This window comes from Colletotrichum fructicola (assembly GCF_000319635.2).
Source record: "Colletotrichum fructicola Nara gc5 chromosome Unknown KSG_Nara_v1_contig11, whole genome shotgun sequence".
Lineage (NCBI taxonomy): Eukaryota > Fungi > Ascomycota > Sordariomycetes > Glomerellales > Glomerellaceae > Colletotrichum > Colletotrichum fructicola.
The window spans coordinates 480,351-498,590 of NW_027094061.1; the positions used below are offsets into that span (position 1 = coordinate 480,351).

The window sequence follows — 18,240 nt, forward strand, 5'->3', positions numbered from 1 at the left end:
CCTGTCTATCTAGAAGAGATGTGCATCGTCATATTTACAAGATGGTGTCCGACCCTTGCTGCGCTACCCGAAAGTGGTAAACCAAATGAGATCCGATTTCTCCGCACACCTGAGCGGGGTTCGGGGTCGGGAGGGGCATGCAGGTCTCGGCTTTGGTGGGGTGGGCGCGACCAGGATCGGAACCCTCTCGGCTCGGGATCCGATTGTGCTGCATAACACGAAGCCGAAGGCAAGCAGGTCGCCAACTCTCCGCATGGAGCTCCTTATCGAAACAATCACAAGGCTGGCGTGAAGGGCATGTGAACCACAAGCTCCAGGCCAATGACTATCTCATGACTATCTTTTGAGTTGATGCCCGACATGAATCATACTTACGAAACCATCTCGGGTCGGGGAGCAAAACGCCGGCCAAGGAACCAATCATGCCAATCTCCGGACCTCATTCTTTCTAGGTTTGGGGGTTTCGCAAGAGAGAAACACGGCCTGAACTCCGTGTTGCCGTCCTGGTGACCTACCTATATCATCTATAACAATGAAGCTGTCGTGGAAGTGATCTCAATGAGCAGACCAAAAACTCAAGAAGACAGAAACTCAGAAGCAACCTTAACACTTAAGATTACTCCCAGTTATCACGCTCTGCGTTGAGAATCATATTTTCAGTCATGGCTGAAGTCGTCTCCGCCGCTCCATCTCCCTTGGCCAAATTGAGCTTCAAGCCTATCATAAAGGATGAGCTGAAGCCAACATCTTCTGGGAGGCCCACCGCCACTTTCAACCCAGACCAGCACCTTGCCTTCGTCGAAGAACCTAAGAAGCTTACTCTCAAGGATGTTTCTCTTCCGGAGGATATCGGCATCTCCCCTGTTGCTTGTTCAGAGCCATTCCCCCTGTTCACTGAGGAGGCCATCCGAACCATGAGGCAGGAGATCTTCACGACGGAGGTGTGGGAAAACTGCTTGCACAGCACGTCTTTCGCCCCTTGTCAACTGCGAGGTCACTGTCCGAAGTACGTCCCCCACTTTCACGCCATGACCTTGACTAACTCCTCATAGGTACGCACCATTCATGGATCAAGCCTGGAACAATCCGAAGACCCTTGAAGTCATCTCCAAGGTTGCAGGAGTGGACCTGATCCCGAACATTCAGTACGAAGTCGGCAACATCAACATCTCCATCCAGAAAGCTGCTAGTGACGAGGACAAAGCAGCTGCGAAGAACGGGGACAACACTTCGGTCACCAAGTGGCACTACGATGCCTTCCCCTTTGTGTGCGTTGTAATGATGAGCGATGCTACCAACATGCTTGGGGGCGAGACCGCTCTCAAGACCGGTACAGGGGAGGTCCTCAAAGTCAGAGGGCCTCAGATGGTAAGCAAGACATCACTGCGCCCGAATGTTTTCTCTGCTGACGCCTTTCAAGGGGTATGCTGTCATTCTTCAGGGGAGATACGTGGAACATCAAGCTCTGGCAGCCATTGGCGGGGCCGAGCGCATCACCATGATTACTTCTTTCCGACCTCGTGACCCTTGCGTCAAGGATGACTCTGTTCTCACCTCAATCAGACCAATCTCGGAGCTGTCCGAACTTTATTATCAATGGGCTAAATACAGGGCTGAGGTCGCAAAGGCGCGGCTGGAGGCGATGTTGAAGAAATTGGAAGAGGACCACGAATCTGGAAGGCAAACAGATGTGAAAGAGATCAAGACCTTTCTAACACAGAACGAGCAGTACCTGTCCATTACGAACGCAGAACTCGTGGAGAACCGGGAGCCTCATAGGGCATGGCAAGGATACTGAAAGGTGCGAGTAAATACAAGCCCGCAGGATCATAGGTACAAGATAGAAACAGCACATCCCAATTCTAGCTGAATCATTAGGATTTGCCTAGCTATCTCCGGAATCTGGCATTGGCAGGTCCCACCTCAATTCTTCCCAACTCAAGGTCTTCCATTTTCTCACGACGCCTTCGTATGCTAGCAGGCAAGAACGAGGGAATCATGTTTCGGATCTTAGGGGACCTCAGAGACTCTGGTCCGGCGCCCAGACTTGAATTTCCATGCGTCCCATGGAAGGCCGAGTTCCTGCGAGCTTTCTGTTCCTTATACCAAAGCATGAATGGTTCTATAGCTAAGATTATAAAGGCAAAAAGCAAAGTAAAGAAAACGAAAGCCACAACTTCGTGTGAAAAGAAGAGGTCGGCACTCAGAAGTCCAGCGGAGGCAATTATTGGGATGAAAATCTAGAAAGATGCAACATTAGTTACGACATCAATAATTTTGTCAGTCAGTATGTTGGGGGACACTCACACGCGTGATTTGGAGTATTGAGCGGAGAATCTGCGTTTGGACTGGACCCGTCGGATCTGTTGTGGCTTTCCTGATCTCGGTAGTCATGCTTTGACATTCTTCCACGACGTAGGGTGGTGGGCCAACCTGTCAGATATTAGCGGAGAGGGAGATCTCACTGACTTGCATACATACGGGCTGAGACTCAGAGTTGCAAATATCTTGCAATCTTAGAAGCGTTCCTCGGATCTCTCTCAGCTCATCCACTGATTTCCTAATATCGTGGATCACTACGACATCCTCCTGTAGGTCGTCGACACTGGTCGATGGCCCGAGCAAAGCAACAATCTCGTGACTTTCGAGACGATTCCAGCCATCCAATACTCTTGAGATGGTATGAATGAGCTGAAGGATTAATCCGTTGAATCTTTGCCCCCAGACACGGTCTAAAAGGCTAGGCTTCTCCTGAGTGTCAAATTCGGAAATCTGAAGTTTTGTCAGCAAAATATCTTCATCACGTTGCAGAACTTTTACCTTCGAGTTGAGAGCATTCTCGAGCTTCCAGGCGACTTGATCGAATTCCTCTGACACTCGCTTAATCCTGATTCTCAATACTCGAATGAAGTAAGACACTGGTTGCCAGATTGGCGAGCTGGCGTCGCACGTACGGTCTGTTAAAGGATCAAACACAATCCCGCAGTCGACATCCTCCATTTCATCCCGGAAATCTTTCTTCTGTTCCTCGGACTCAAAGAAGGAGTCCAACAGCATCATTCCAGTCCACCGCCATTGGTCATAACCAAAGACCACGCATGTGACTTGAGTTTGATATAGAAAGTTCGTAGGATGGGTCGCTCCCAAAAATGATAAGTCAAGTTTCTTTCGAAAAGACTCAGTTTCACAATGGACATCACTGGCGTTTCTCCAAACGTAGTATGGCAAGTGGAATGAGAGCGAAAAGTGCTGACGGAATTGCTAAAATTGGTCAGAGTCAAAATCCGCTTACTACAAGGAAAGTATTGAAAGACTCACAGATAAGGTAGCTCCGAAATGTGCACTTAATCTCAAGTGCTTATTCATAGCGCCCATCAATATCGATGAACTCGGGATAGAGCACGTTGCGATCAAAGCAAGAGCTGTCCAGGGGTCAAAGTCGTGAATATAGCTAGATTGGAACGTCAGCGAATCAATAACGGACGCAGCACACGCGTAGAGTTACATCAATCTCCTATCGGCATTTAGCTGGCCTGAGAAACGCTGAAAACGTCAGCTGTCAGGGTCTCCATAGATAGCTATGAGCGAAAAGAATGTCTCACCTCCTCATTCAGAGCGTTGTAGAGCTCACCTGCGGTGAGCAATCTTGATGGCGGCCTCTTGAGTCCGGTTGCGGCATCTTTTTCATCAAGCCAAATGAGGCGCTTCTGGGGTACATGCTGTATTAACCCCTCAATGGTGGCCCCGGAGCAGAAATTTCGAAGTTGCCTGTTTGGTATGACACCGTCGTCACCTAGGGGAAGCTCCTCATCACCAAACAGTTCTAGACCAAAGGCTTGGGCGTAACGGCCACTTTCCCACACGCCAATTTTTCTCTTCTCTTCCTTCGGTGGGAACATATATTCGGGCCAACGAAAATACGACCGGTCAATATGAGCTGAAAGATGCCTCAATTTAGCCTGCATGTCTGTCGGGAAAGACGTTTGCGTGGAAGGCAGGACGCCAAATCTTGCTGTTGCAATATGGGGGTCAACGTCTTGAGCAGAGAAGAAATTTCTGCTTCGAGCTGAGTCAGTCGAAGAGATTGCCAAAGATTTAACTGTGTTTGTAGAGGCTGCAAGTCTTGCTTCAAGATCCCTTGACGCAAGGTCTTTGAGTACATTTGCCGCTGGAATGATGTAGCCGATTCCTGTACCAGGACACCCTCTCACGAGATGACCGTAAAGGGCGCCGGAGATCTGATCCACCACGGCGGCTCCGCAGTCTCCATAGGACAGAGAACCATCAAGCTGTACGAGATGCATGTCCTCAAAGTGCCTATCCGTCTTTCGCTTGAACAAAATCGTTCCTGGGGCGACGGTACCTGGTATCAAGTTTCCATCCGCTGCCACAAGGAAAACGCGACACTCTTCGATCACAGATGTGACAGCATCTCGTACAACCAAACATCTCCCGGGAAGGCCATGGGGTAACACGAGCTCGTTGAGATGGACCAAAGAAGTGGAAATTTCAATAGCCACCATACTGTAGTCGAGACCGGGTCTATCTCCGTCGCTAGCCCGCGTGATAATACTTCCCACTTTGGCAATATTATTCCGCCAAGAGTCGCCAGTTCGGTGGCCATTGGCACCAGTTGTGGCTCTGGAAGACATTTCGCATGAGCTCCTAGTCCTCAGAGAATGCCAATCTTCTCTCCGATTGTGAGAATGATCTTGTTTCCAAGAGATGCTCCGGCGTTGCTTCTGCGAAGCAAAACTCCGAGCAATAATGCTGGGTCCAGGTGTTTCGCTGCCCTGACTAAGGATATCGTAATGAACTTCAAAGCTCTCTGATTCTTCCTCATTCGAATCGGAGTCGGAATCTAGTTCGTTGTTCAGTCCGGACTGCAAATGTTCCTCGTCGTCATCAGTGGCGTCTTGTTGAGTATGCTCCACGGTGAGCTGGAAAAACCTGGCATTTCGCTGCAAAATCACCCCGCCAATGGCCCACCTTCCTAAGCAGCCGTCTTCTGCAGACTTGAAGAAGCGTCGTCCGATGTGTGGGGAACTTGTTGTCGAGAATACACTGTTTCTGTCGGTTTCCCAGGGATCCGCATGGAAAGCGTCGTCTTCTGAACTCAATCTACCTCCTGCCAAAGGCTGAGCTGCGCTGGTGAACCCAAGAGGCAGTGAAGTCCAACGGAACGTAAATGCGGGGAACCCATCAAGGATATCGCTCTCTTTCAGAGCCTTTTTTGCTTCGGTCCCCGCCTCTTTATTCGTACAGCAAACCATGATAATAGGCTTTGCGTTGTTCTCGGATTTCCCAATCATGTAAAGTTGGGTGATCACCGGGGCGTTCTCCAATGCCATAATTTCCAGTAGGTCTCTGACTTTTGATTTGAGTTGAGTTTCATAGATGTTGAGCGCCGGTCCAGCAGGAACCCATGCTCTCTTACCACGAGGCAAATTCGTAGATATCGCCGAGCCGCAAGAGCTCCGGGAATGCTCCCAAGGACGACTAAAGGGAGGCATGCTGGGTGCGGTGTCGAGATTGGGATACAATACCCAGCTGACCTAAACACTTGACATGGTTGAGAACCTAGGCTGGGAAACGAGGGGAGTCCGACCGTGTGGAAAAATGAAAGACGGGAGAATTCACCTTTCAGTTGGCCCAGCGGGGTTTGTCGATCATACATAATACATCCGTTCAGCTACTCACACCCCTCTTCCGCTCATTATAGCCCAAGGCTCAATCAATCAATGCCAACACACACCAAAGAAATAACTGGGCGGGCCAGGATTGGAATTTCACCAGAATTTATGGGAAGTAATTGCTGGCAGGGCAGCATTGGGCTCTGCTGAGGATGCGGCCCGAAGAGCTAACCAGTAAAACCTCTATCTGGGACTCCATCACAGATGCATAGTCTCAATGGATGAGCTGCATTCTTTGAGCGCAAATCAATTGGTGAATATGCTATGGCAATCTACCAGAGATACCGATGACACGCAGCAAGAAAGACCCCGATCACATACGGCATGCCACCAACAGGCGTACACTGCCTACTACCGCCGCCAATGGGGGTATTATACACTACCTCATAGCCGGCTTCACGTTGCATTGAATACAGCCAGCGATATGAATGAGTTTGTGCGCTACCTCTCGACGATGGCACCGACAAACAAAATGGAAGTAACTTCATTTCTAGAAGGCTGGAGACGAGCATCGCTCAGTAACGAAGTCCTCGAGCACACGATCAACTTGGCCGTCAGCGTTTGGCTGATGATCAAGCTTGGACCCGTATCTGAGCAAGAGGGGCCATGGCGGCGTCTCCGATGGCGGGAAGGCTCATTGCAGGACTGCATCCACGAACACTTCAACAAGAAGCCGTCATTGAATCTAGATGGAATACGACTCCCCCGATCTTTCAACGCATGGAGTATTGAAAAGATTGGCGGTGTCGAGATTGAATTTACTGACAACCTTGACGATCATCTTTTCTTGTCGGAAGACAACAGTGGCATGAAGGTTCAGATTTTCCACCATGCCAATTTCTTGCAACATTTCCAAAGGTGAGCCATGTAGCTGCTAATCTTCCCTGTGTATTCGGGAATGATACTAAAGCTACTTCTAGCTCAATGTTCCCGGAAGGATTACTGGCCGAGACCCTAGACACATTGAAACTAGTTTTTCCTCAATCTGAGTTTGGGCGTCTTGGAGGCTTCAAATGCAAACGAAGAAAGTTTCTTGAGAACCTCTGGTTGAAGAGCAGAGAACGTGAGATTGACACTAGTCTTGGTTCGTGCGGGACACTGCAGGCCGAAGCCCGGAGGATAGAGAAGTTCAACTTCTGGAGGGACCGTTTAATCGTTTTGAAGCAGGCCTACGATGAGAAGACGCCCAGCAGTCTACCGCAATGGTGGTATGATCGACGTAATAGAGTTGTGTGGTCTACTTTCTGGATTGCAATTCTGGTTCTAGTCTTGAGTGTTGCGTTTGGTATTGTTCAATGTGTCCAAGGGGGTATTCAAGCGTCAAAGGCCTGAAACTAGACGTTGAAATAGGGTTATTGTGGCTTCGTAGAAGAGGTGGAATCTTTCTTTGCAATATCGTCGCCTCCTCAGATAAATTTCTCTTCCTTTGACAAGGGATTGGGTTCGATGAGAATATGTGCCCGAGGGCTAGACCAAGATGTGATTCAACTCGTTGTTTGACAATGACGTCATAGTTCCCCAAGTCACGCGCGTAAGTTCTTAACATTTTCAGATCTCTGATGTTCTTCTCCTTGCTCGGAATGTGGGAGAACAGCCCGACAGTAGCCAATATTTGGCCATCGGTGAAGTGGAGCAAATGCGGTCTTGTGAACCAACATCTCGGTCGGCGCCGCCGTTAAAGCCACACTGTCGAACGGGGGTCCCCTGAGCTCTCGGAATTCGGTCACTGAAAACTGCGCCTGAGCCACGATTGCGCCTCATCTTCTCCGAGATTTAGACTCTTGCATGGCCCCATTGGTCCAGAACAATCCAGTTAGCTCGGGCCCTGAACAAATGACGAAGACGCGAGCAACCAGACGAATTCACGTGTCCGCCATCTTTACCAGAATCCCAACGACAACCTGTCAGAAATCCTGCACTGTCCGTAAAGATGTCATCAACGAACAGACGTGGGCCAAGCTCAACTGTCCCAGCGCGAACACTGACTGCGGCACCAAAATGCCGGCCCCCAAGACCAACGGCTCCAATTGGCCGGCACACCGCGGGGCTGGGCTGACTCGCATGGTCTCGCCTCGAAGGTGTGGCGTCACTCCCCGCGAAGCGAGAAGCCTTGCCGACCTCGGTGTGGCTCGGCATTGACCGATGAACCTGCATTTCCGTTGTGGCTCGACGGTTTTCTACCCCCAAGCCACAACGCGTGATTTGGGATGAACCTTGAGTGCGCATTGCGCCTAGCTCGGGGCTCAGAGTGACGTTATCGGTTTAGCACGCTATAACGAGATCGCGTGCGGGGCCCCCAATTGCGCGGCCCCTCATGACATGAGCCAAGTTGGCCCTTTGATCCCAGTGCCGAGCCGGGTGTGGGCATCCTAGCGCTCGGCCGACGAGCCGGAATGACGCACGAAGGGTCTTGATCACAGCCTCAATGCGGGACTCTGTTGAAGAAACATTTTGTATAAAGTTGTCTTATTTCCCCTTTCCACTTCTGGGTTCCTCATCACTACCAACCAAATAACTCCAAGCAATTGAAACAAACAAAGATCTCAATTACAACCCACACAACACTACACAACCACACCACCAAATCAAATAAACAACACAACTCCAATCAACGCAACTCCAACCAACACTCCAAACCAATACAATAAAGCAAAGCACACAGTCAATTACTTGACTAAATAAACCAAGCACAACTTATTTTACTTCAAAGTCAATCAATACTACACCATGTGTTTCGGTCTTTCCCGCAGACACCACGGTTACGGCGGCGGCGGTTACGGCCCTCGTCCGGTAATGGTCCAGCCCCACCACCACCACCACGGCGGCATGATGGGTGGACCCCGTCCTGGATGCGGTCCCCGTCCGGGCTTCGGCGGCGGCTTTGGTCCTCGCATGGGTGGTGGCTTCGGAGGAAGACCCCATCACGGACATCATGGTCAACGTCATAGTCACCATGGCGGCGGCTTTGGCGGTCCCGGTGGTGGTTTCGGTGGCCCAGGCAGATGGTAACCCAGTAGAGGCTTACATATGACGGGATGGGATTATGTTTACACGGCGCAATATTACATAGGAGGGATGAGATTTAGACAGCACGTCAATGATACCAATTCAAATTTTTTTCAGCAACACAACGTTTATTGCACATTCGTTATGATCGTGATGGTTTCCCACCTCTCAATGATTTAACGGAACTCGCCATTGCAAAGTGTCCGGCCGCCGGAGAGGCGCGTCTTGACCATCATTCCCGGAATTTGAAGCACTCGTGGCCAGCACTCGCACTCGCTTAAGCCAACAACTTGCAAATTCTACTATTTTCGGGAATATGTTTCCGAAACAGATTACTTATCACGTCCACTAGGGAATACTCCCGACGCGGGGAACCGCTGGGGTAAGGTGAAACTCTGAGCATCCCGCCGGTTGGGCAGGTACCCTAGCCTACGGATGTAACACTTGGGCCAAGCTGACATTAAAAGTGACCACAAGCGGACCGTCGGCCTGATATTAAATGGAAGAGGAAGCATGTGGTAGGAAACTCTGATGTAGCAAATTGCTTCCGCGCCGGGGCGCCGGCGGGGTGCGAGACTACATTTATGGGCATGGTCCTCAGCTTTGAGAAGGATGTAAGGGTATTGTATCTTTTCCACGTTAATGTGTTCTATCAAGTTGAATGTGGTCATTCATCAATAGCTTCTCGTCAAGATGCAAGATATTGTGCTCGCACAGGTCGCCAAGTTCGGCGGCGCCGCAAATTTCTCCTGCGGCGTGGCCGCAATCACCGGTCTTCTGTCACACTGGCTTTACTTCATCCACGGCCCCAAGAGCATGGACGCCCCAAGCATCGTGGCATTCCATGCTGTTGCGCTATCCATGCTACTTGCGAGAACGATTCTATCTTACGGCTTCTACAACGGACTGATATTCTACGCGGCCATATCAGGATCGTACTTCGCCGCCCTCTACACAAGCATCGGGGTCTACCGCGTCTTCTTCCATCCCCTCCGCAAGTTCCCGGGCCCGTTCCCCGCTAGGATCACCAAGTTCTACTCGATGTGGGCCAACCGAGATTGGAAATTACATGATCGAATCCTGAAGCTGCATGAGAAACTCGGAGATGTCGTTCGGCTCGGTACCTAAGTTTCCAATCACCCTTTACTGGAAGAACAGAGAGAGCCTAACTCTGAATCCAGGTCCTAATGAAATATCGGTGTCGGATATAGACACCTACATCAAGTTCCACGGCCCGCAGTCAAAGGTAACCAAGAGATGGACTGGGTTTTACGGCGCTCTTGCTTCGAAACACGAGCAGAACCTTGACGCCATTTGGGAAAACGAGGCGCATCGGGATCGACGAAGGGTCTGGGACACAGCACTAGGGACAAAAGGTATGTACTTTCACAATCTCTGCTTGAAGCATGATATGAGCAGCTTTCCCTGATGCCGCGGTAATCTGTAGCTCTGGAGCGGTACGAGGAAGAGACAAGAGCAGTTCTGCGCGCTTGGCTAGGCCGCATCGAAGAGGTCGAAGGCAAACCCATTGACACCGCCCTCTACGCCAAGCTGATCCCTTTCGACAACATGGGCCGCGTCGGCTTCAGTCACAATTTCGGCACGGTACAAGATGGCCGCGACGACCGAATGCTCGAGCTCATCGAGACATCCTTCAAATTGGCTGCCCGGATGGGTGGGATTTCGTGGCCGTTGATGCTGCTATCGAGCATTCCCCGTTTTGGAATGGTGAAGGAATTTGAAGGCCTTGGGGCGCGGATGGTGGATGAGAGAATGGCCGTGAGACCCAACCCAAAGACCTCAAATGTGGGCGAAGGCTGACTGTGTATTGTTTTCAGACCGATTCGGAACAGTCGCACGACATGATGAAGTACTTTCTTGACGACTACAAGTCAGAGAAGCCAAAGTCTTTCCGCAACATCAATGTCTTGTACTCCGACTCATTGGCCATCCTCATCGGGGCGACGTACGCAAGAATCTACCCAAACATCATCTAAAGAAGATTTCACTGACAGTTCTCCAGAGACACAATCTCTTGCGCATTGGGATATTCCTTCTACTTCCTCGCCAAAGATCCAAAGCTCCGCCAGCGTCTCTACGACGAAATCGCCCCAGCGCACAGCAAAACCGTGCCTGGAGAGTTTGCTGTCGCCGATCTAGCGAAGATTGAGTACCTCGACGCCTTCATCAACGAGACACTGCGCATGCACCCCCCGGCGGCCACCAACGGACCTCGAGTCGTGCCTCCTGAGGGTGTTACCTTGGCAGACGGAACGTACATCACCGGTGGTGTGACAGTCTTTACCCCGTTACATGTGTACCAACGAAGTAGTTTACCCCGCGTCTCTATATTCGCAAGATGAGAGAAGCTGACACGCTACGAATAGGTTCCAAGTACTGGAAACAACCAAACGAGTTCATCCCCGAGCGCTGGACTACTCGCCCGGATTTGATCATCGACCGACGAGCGTTCGTTCCCTTCCACTACGGTAAGTCACACGTGATTGCTATTTTCAAAATGAAGCTCACGCTTTACACCAGGCCGCTTTGATTGTGTGGGTAAACGGCTCGCGATGAACGTCATCCGAATGACCGTGGCCTACACGCTCTGGAATTATGATTTTGAAGTCGCCCCGGGTGAGAATGTAGAGAGACTTCACAGAGAGTCAAAGTTCCAGTTGATTGTGAAGCCGGGCAGTTTGAATTGCGTGTTCAAGAAGCGACCTGAAGCTGGCTCGTCATGATAAAAACGTAAGATGGGTTGTGTCGGATATCTGAAGCGGACTCCATAGCTCTCAAATTTGAATATGATTTGTTCCAAGAATGAACCAAACCCGACGTTTTACGGTTTGCCGAATCTCTCGCGGCTTCGCTTGGTGTAGGACTTGGCTACCTAAGCGGATAGCGAAGATGACGACAAGGACGACGACGACGCCGACGCGAACGACGATAATGACGATAGACACGCCAAGGATGGAGGCAGGAGCAAGAGTGATGACGGGGCTTGGTCGGAATTGATAAATAGGGGGCTAAGGTGCCTGGTGCCTTATATTATACGCAGTTGATTTAATCTTTTATCTAAGACGGCCGTGGCATCTGCCACCTTGTCGCGACCCACGCCAGGTCATTGTCATGCGCCTCCGCTGGCATGTATCCCCACCGCTTCTTCTCAGTGAGCCACGTGCGGCTAGGCATCATAGCCTCGAGCATGTAGTAGTTGTCGCGGTGAAAAGGTAGCTCAGTAGTGACGGGCCCCTGTCTATCGAGGAATAGATCGGACTGAGACTCGATGTCGGCCTGCGTCATCTGAAAGTGACGTCTCTTATTGCCCTTATTTTGACTGTGACGCTTGATGGCTACAACAGTGTTCTTGAGGTGGCTCTCCAGTATACAGGCATGCAGCAGGGGAGAAGTAACTGCCCTGGAGACGAGGTTCATGGTCTGATCGACGAGAAGACGATTCCACTCGGGCAAGGGCTTGCCCCGATCCATCATGGGAATTGGCTCGCCCTTTTCCAGGTTCTGCTGCCAGTTGGAGAAATCGACAGCGTTGCAGAGAGCGTTCCATCTGATGACGCAGGTGAGGCAGGTGCAGGCGCGATAGGGATCAGCGGGAGGAATATGCTGATAACGGCGATGAATATTAAGCGCAGCCACTCTGTCTGGATGCTGAAGACGGCTGTGGGTCTCGGGGTCTACCTCACTGAGAGGAATCGGAAGACGAAAGCACTTCTCCAGGATGGGGTATCGAGCGGCGATGATTTCGCGAGCGAGGATGGCCTCGTCGTGCTTCACGTACTCGTAGAGATGGCGGCACGTGCGGGAAACCCTGAAAAGGTCGCTGGGCAGAAGGTAGACGAGGATGTTGTTGAGGACCTCATTGGGAAGGTCGAAAATGTGTGTTGGCTGTGACGACTTCTTCGCGGTCTTCTTCAGCATCTTACGCTGACGTCGCTCGGTGCGTCTGGAGCGTATCTTAAGATTCCCAGAGGCGGCGACGCGATCGCTATCTGTGACGGCCTCTGTTGCCTCACCCCGCAAAAAAGTCTGGTTTTCTTGTGAGGCGTCGGTTGTGGTGGCGATGGAGGCTGTGTCGGTTGCCGTCTCAGTCGCTTCAGTCGCTTCAGTCCCTTCACTGGATGATTGAGAGGTCTCCAGATTATCCGAGACGGCGAGGGTCTCCATCTGAGAAGGAAGACTGTCATCTTCAGTCCTTTCCGAAGCAGTGCCCATTTTTGAAAGGGACATGAGCAAAGTCAAAGCCGTCCGGGAACGATAAAAAAAAGCTGAGGTGTAGTCGAACACTCAAGGTTGCAGCTCGCCAATCGCCACAGGCCGCCAAGCAGGAGGAGCGATCGCCGAATGTGTCACGCCGAAACCCGCCAATGGGCGGTCTTGGGGGCTGCACGGACCATCGCAGAGAGCATCACGATTATATAAGCTGCAGAATCACGAATGCGGCGTAGAGGCTGGTCTGACCGCCTGCCTCCCATGATCAACCGCCCCCTTGCCGGACTTCAACTTCTCCCCGTTACCTTCACTTCACGATGTTTGATGCCAGGTATCATCACCTCAATCTCTTGGAAATTGTGAACTCGATGTATTGGCTTTCGGAAATTTATGGTCCGAAATATCTATCAAAGCCCACCTGAGATCTCTCCAAGCTATCTGGACCAAATGGGCCAAACCGGGTGCCGTGAGCACGATGTCCATCAAACCAGTTGCTTGTTTTCTGAAGTGAAAGCAACTCAAAGCAACAATACAAAGCCGTAAACTGGGTATCAAGGCAAACTCCAACAATCAAGTTCAAAAAGCAATCCCGTATCCTACCAAACTCCATCTACCACCAAAACATCTGTCAGCTGTAGCCGAAAAGACGGCACTCAGTTGTACGCGCTAGGCTGCGGCGCGCAGGGGTCGTGGCCGTACTGAACCTCCCAGTACGGGGAGTTGATGCCGCCAACATCGTACTCGCGCTGCAGAGCCAAGTACGCCAACTCCGCCTGGTTGCCGAAGCTGCCAAAGCGGTACTCCACGTCGCCCATGTCCTCGTTCATGACGATGGTGATGACCTCATCAACCTCGAAGGTGATCTTCTGCTTGAAGTACGCAGTGAGAGCGTCCTTGTTGACCACGTCGGGGCGGCCCTTGATGCGGAGCACGCGAGAGTTGTTGCGGCGGTTGTCCTGCGCGGTCTTGATGCGGTTGAGCTCGACCTTGGTGACGTGCCCACGGACCTTGAAGCGGCGCGCGGGGTTGCAGCTCATGGCGTAGAACTTCTGCGCGGCGCCGAGCTCGAAGAAGACCACCTTGGCAGCCGCGGTGTGGTGGTTCTTCGCGGGCTCGGGGCCGCTGATGACCACGCTCCAAATGCGGCCCATGTTGCGGATCTCGGCGAGGATCTCGCGGTGGGTGACGTCGGGCGGAAGGAAGGTGATCCAAAGTGCGCAGTTCTCGCTATCGGGGATGTCGGCGGAGCGATTGCGTTCGATGGTCGGGTCGCCGGCGTAGTTGGGCGAGATGCCGTACATGGCTTTGAGCGCGGCCCTATCCTTGTCGTTGTCCTTGGCCTGGCCCTGCTTGGCACGCATGGCAGCCCAAGTAGGACGGAAACCCTGCGGCTGTCGACCTACGGTTGGCTGGGAAGAGTTGGCGTTGCTGGGAGGGCCATACTGACGGGGACGTTGCGCATATCCAGAGCACTGCGAGTTGCCCGTGGCCGCCTGATATCTAGCTTGTGAACGTGCCAGGCGAGTCTCCCATGAGCCTGCGATGCGACGACTGGGCATGGGCATTGCTTCCTCGTCTGAGGAGTGGAAAGATGGACGTCTGCGGTGTCTGACGGTGACAAGGTCCAATGGATGCGGGAGCCTACTAAAGTTGTGCCAGGGAACTCCCCTAGGCCCCGAAGGAAGCGCCGACAAAGGGTCTCTGATAGGCGGAATCGCATTCTTGCGCGGCCAAGTTAGCATCAACGTTTCAGAACGTTCTGGTACGAGGGGACTCACGAGGTACCGAAGCGGATTATTCACGACGGCGGTGGGAGCCGGAGCATTGGCGCGGACGGAGCTCGAATTGCCCATAATAACGAGCTCGCGATCGGAGCCGGAGTCCGAGTTGTAGTCTGAATCCGAATCGGAAGAATCAAAGACGACGTCCGTAGCCGACTTCGCAGCACCAGTCTGAGATCTAGGGCCCGAGGTAGGACCCGAGCCGATGGACAATTGACTGAGGCCAAGGCTCGGGTTGACCGCCATGATAGCGTCGCGATCGGGAGACGCATTGTTCACATTCGAAGTCGACCTTGGGGGACGGGTCGGGTATTGAGGGCCCGAGATTTGAGTCAGGTTGGCGGGCAACTGGCCTGAACCAATGCTGGGGTTGACCACCCTGATAGCGTCGCGGTCGGAAGACGCATTGATGGGATTCGAAGTCGACCCTGCTGGACGGGGAGGACGAGTTGGGTATTGAGGGCCCGAGGTCGGAGTCAAGTTGCCGGATGATGAGGGAGTGAGGATTACCCCATTCTCGATGAATCTGGAGGTGGATGTTCCAGAGGTTCCAAAGAGGGAATTCGAACTGGGGGCAGATGTGGACGATCTAGAGTTGCCGTTGTAGGTCAAGGGAGGGACCGGATCCAAACGGACCCAAGGAGAAGAGTTGTCGCCGATGGAGGGAGGGGTCGGCACTGGCCATGGCGCGGGAAATTCCGGCTGGTTGCGGAGAGACTGTACACGGGAGCCATGATGTATGGCGGGAGTTGGGGAGTCGTCCTGGTTGAGGTCTGCGAGGGTCGACGGTGTGTAAGGGCGGAAAAGGCCATTGGTTCGCTCAAGCCGGTTGGCAGTGGGAGGACGCTCTGCCAGGGCACTGGGGCTGTCGTCTTGGTTGATGATGCGCTGGCTGTTGAAGTTGTCTCGGGTGTTGTTAGGCGCCATCTTGAAATCGTCGACGGGTGGTCTTGAGGTAAGGCTGCGAAGTGGCTGCGCGATTCAACGAGTCAGTTTCACACCCCTCACAGACTCAGTCAGTAGAAACTCACTTGTTGTGAAATGTTGGACGTAGAGGTAGTAGCGATGATCTGCTGCGTTGAACTGGGACAAGAACGATCGCGTGCAGAAGTGAACGAAGCTTTCTGTGATGATGTCTGTTACCCTTTGTTTTGTTGGACGGAAGGGTTGTGCTGTGGTTGAAAGCTTTTGGATTGAGTGAGATTGTGAAAGAAGATGGAAGATGCAAGTGGGTGGAGGTGAGGGTGGATGAGGAAGATGGAAGTTGTGGTTGGGAGGAGAGATGGGACGATCTTTTATCCCCAGACGTCGGGGGAGAAGAGCCGTGGTGTGTAGGTGGCCTGAATGGTCTGGGAGATGGGAGAAGGCAGTCGCGATTTGAGATGGGCGTGGCCTGGACCTGGTGGAGGTGAGGTGAAGGTTCCGACGCGTCGTCGAGAACAGTCTTGGGTGCCAAAATAGCAATGAGACGCGACTAGAAGCACCTCGGACGCGATGAAGAACCAGAAAAGGTGAGGTGAAGGGCGACAAGGAGACGACAGGCAGCGGTATAATGAGATGATGGCCTGAAGGAAGTCCTTACCCGTCTTTGTTTCGTCTCCTATGAAAGGTTGGCGAGTAGGTTGTGAGGGGGCCTGGTGCACTTCGAGGGGAGAAGACGCAAAGCAGGCACCGGTGGAGAAAGGGAGCGCAAGACCGCGGTGAGCTTAAAGTTGTTGAGGTAAGGTAGGTAGGCTGGAGTGAAGTGAACTGAAGTAGGCAGGCTGAAGTGAAATAAAGTGGGTAGGCTGAAGTGAAGTGAAGTAGGTAGGCTGAAGTGAAGCGAGGTAAAGTGAAGTGAGGGGATAAGTGAGGTAAGGTGGGAGGAAAGATAATGAAAGTACGTACCAGGAAGGCAGGCTCGCATGATAGAGAGGCTCCAGGTGAAGGTTTAACCCAATCGATGAGGTTCGCTGAACCTGGAAGGTAGCAGTTGAAGTGCTTGAGTTTAGGCAACATTGCTGCTCATGAACTGCTACTATAACGGACCACTCGCCGCAAGGATCTGTCCAACACATGGTGACTACATACGTACTCGAAAATACTATTCAACCTTCGTGTGTGTCGGCCAGGCCACGAAAACGAAGGATGCGTTGCCTAAGTGAAGTTAGGCTAAGTACGCTTTTCTCATAGATGACCAAGGGGAGACGATACATAGTATACCTTAAAGAGAATCGAGGTACTTGGTATCATCGCAGAGCTTCCGCATTTGTAGGTAGACACAACGCAAGAAGCAGGAAGTAAACTTGGTGCAGCGTATTCTTGAGAATAGCAGGGCCCGGTAAAGAGAAACTCAAAGAGCTCGCTTCCTTCACTCCAACGCCTGTACAATGGTAATTCCATGAGAGAGGGGTTCTGAAGCCTATATGGCTACGCTATGACATCGAAATTCGTAGCAGATTCACCTGGGCGATGCCGCGATCTGTCTGTTCTCAAGTAACATGTTCTCTGGAGGATTTGTGGTGACTTATGTGAACCGGCAGGCTCTATTGAGTAGAATCGCACTGAAACCTTCAGCCAGGTGTAGCGGCGGAGAAAGAATCTCACGGAGGTTTGAGAGCTCTATCGAGTGGAAACATACTGATTATCGACGTCGCGGCACAGGCCATCGGCGTGATGGGACGAAGCTGCTGGATGGCTCAGGAAATGGTATCGATGTGCCTTTCATAACTCAGGAAGGTAGCAGACTTTCGTTGATGCTCCCGCGATAATTACCGAAGATCGACTTGCATCCAGACAAAATAGGAGTTCAAGAGTCGCTTGGTGACAGGGTTTGAATGTCCCAAAACTTGAAGCCGGGTATTGGTAAAGGGTGGTGAAGGAGGTGTGGTCTATCACAAGAAACCTGAGACTGGCTAGAGAGTTGGAGCGGTTTCCATGCACATGTAGGCGGTGATGCGACGGGTTTGAAAGTTTATGAAATGAATCAGATTGGTTTTTCATGTAAGGCATCGAAATCAACGACATGGGCGAAGCAATCGGTCTGGCCGAGGAGAAGTTTCAGTGAATCATAGGCAGAATCATAGTCAGAGCCTCCAAATTGTTTCCTGAAATTGGGATGTTTGATTCGATTTTCTTAGGGCCTTTGTTAGCCCTCAGTCAGCGAGGAGTCGGCGTGAAAGCCCAGGAGAAACATCTGGGCTGTTCGAGCAAGGAACAAGAGCTTTGAGCAGGCTTTTCGTGGGGTCGATATGCTATTCCGAGATTCCAAGCAGCTTCTAACTTCATGTCGTCGAAAAACAAAACTGATTCATACGCATTGCAGCCTTTTGCGCCTTGTCAAGCCCAAACACGATTCTCAACAAGCTATCGCCCTTACAAGGGGAATATTTAAGTAACATGCCACGAAAAGGATTGATGTGGGCATAATTGTGCTCTTTCTGTGTGTGGCTTCATTATTACCGCGTCGCGCGATGTTGCGTTCAATATACTCCCAATAAAGCTGCCTGACAGGAAGCCACGAGAATAGAAAATCCAGACAGCCATTGTGT

At 51.7% G+C, this 18,240-nt stretch overlaps 5 protein-coding genes across 5 annotated transcripts; 2 read left to right on the top strand and 3 right to left on the bottom strand.

Moving 5' to 3' along the window:
- Positions 1 to 662: 662 nt before the first annotated feature.
- Positions 663 to 1,798, top strand: CGGC5_v016663 (uncharacterized protein; the record flags this gene model as incomplete). Its single annotated transcript, XM_032037255.1, has 3 exons — positions 663 to 1,006; positions 1,053 to 1,368; positions 1,421 to 1,798. The coding sequence occupies 3 exons, from the start codon at positions 663 to 665 to the stop codon at positions 1,796 to 1,798; spliced, it is 1,038 nt and encodes a 345-aa protein (XP_031883856.1).
- A 91-nt stretch (positions 1,799 to 1,889) lies between these two features.
- CGGC5_v016664 (uncharacterized protein) lies at positions 1,890 to 3,899 on the bottom strand (the record flags this gene model as incomplete). Its single annotated transcript, XM_066153552.1, has 7 exons — positions 1,890 to 2,240; positions 2,308 to 2,433; positions 2,482 to 2,772; positions 2,821 to 3,261; positions 3,319 to 3,451; positions 3,506 to 3,543; positions 3,603 to 3,899. The coding sequence occupies 7 exons, from the start codon at positions 3,897 to 3,899 to the stop codon at positions 1,890 to 1,892; spliced, it is 1,677 nt and encodes a 558-aa protein (XP_066007051.1).
- A 5,493-nt stretch (positions 3,900 to 9,392) lies between these two features.
- On the top strand, positions 9,393 to 11,443 carry FCK2-3 (Cytochrome P450 monooxygenase FCK2; the record flags this gene model as incomplete). Its single annotated transcript, XM_032037258.1, has 7 exons — positions 9,393 to 9,819; positions 9,881 to 10,075; positions 10,147 to 10,478; positions 10,538 to 10,665; positions 10,723 to 11,027; positions 11,087 to 11,188; positions 11,241 to 11,443. The coding sequence occupies 7 exons, from the start codon at positions 9,393 to 9,395 to the stop codon at positions 11,441 to 11,443; spliced, it is 1,692 nt and encodes a 563-aa protein (XP_031883948.1).
- A 334-nt stretch (positions 11,444 to 11,777) lies between these two features.
- On the bottom strand, positions 11,778 to 12,932 carry CGGC5_v016666 (uncharacterized protein; the record flags this gene model as incomplete). Its single annotated transcript, XM_032037259.1, has 1 exon — positions 11,778 to 12,932. The coding sequence occupies one exon, from the start codon at positions 12,930 to 12,932 to the stop codon at positions 11,778 to 11,780; it is 1,155 nt and encodes a 384-aa protein (XP_031883852.1).
- A 650-nt stretch (positions 12,933 to 13,582) lies between these two features.
- Positions 13,583 to 15,637, bottom strand: CGGC5_v016667 (uncharacterized protein; the record flags this gene model as incomplete). The annotated part of the gene is made up of 1 exon (XM_032037260.1): positions 13,583 to 15,637. One exon carries the CDS (start codon positions 15,635 to 15,637, stop codon positions 13,583 to 13,585), a length of 2,055 nt encoding a protein of 684 aa, XP_031883853.1.
- Positions 15,638 to 18,240: the final 2,603 nt, after the last annotated feature.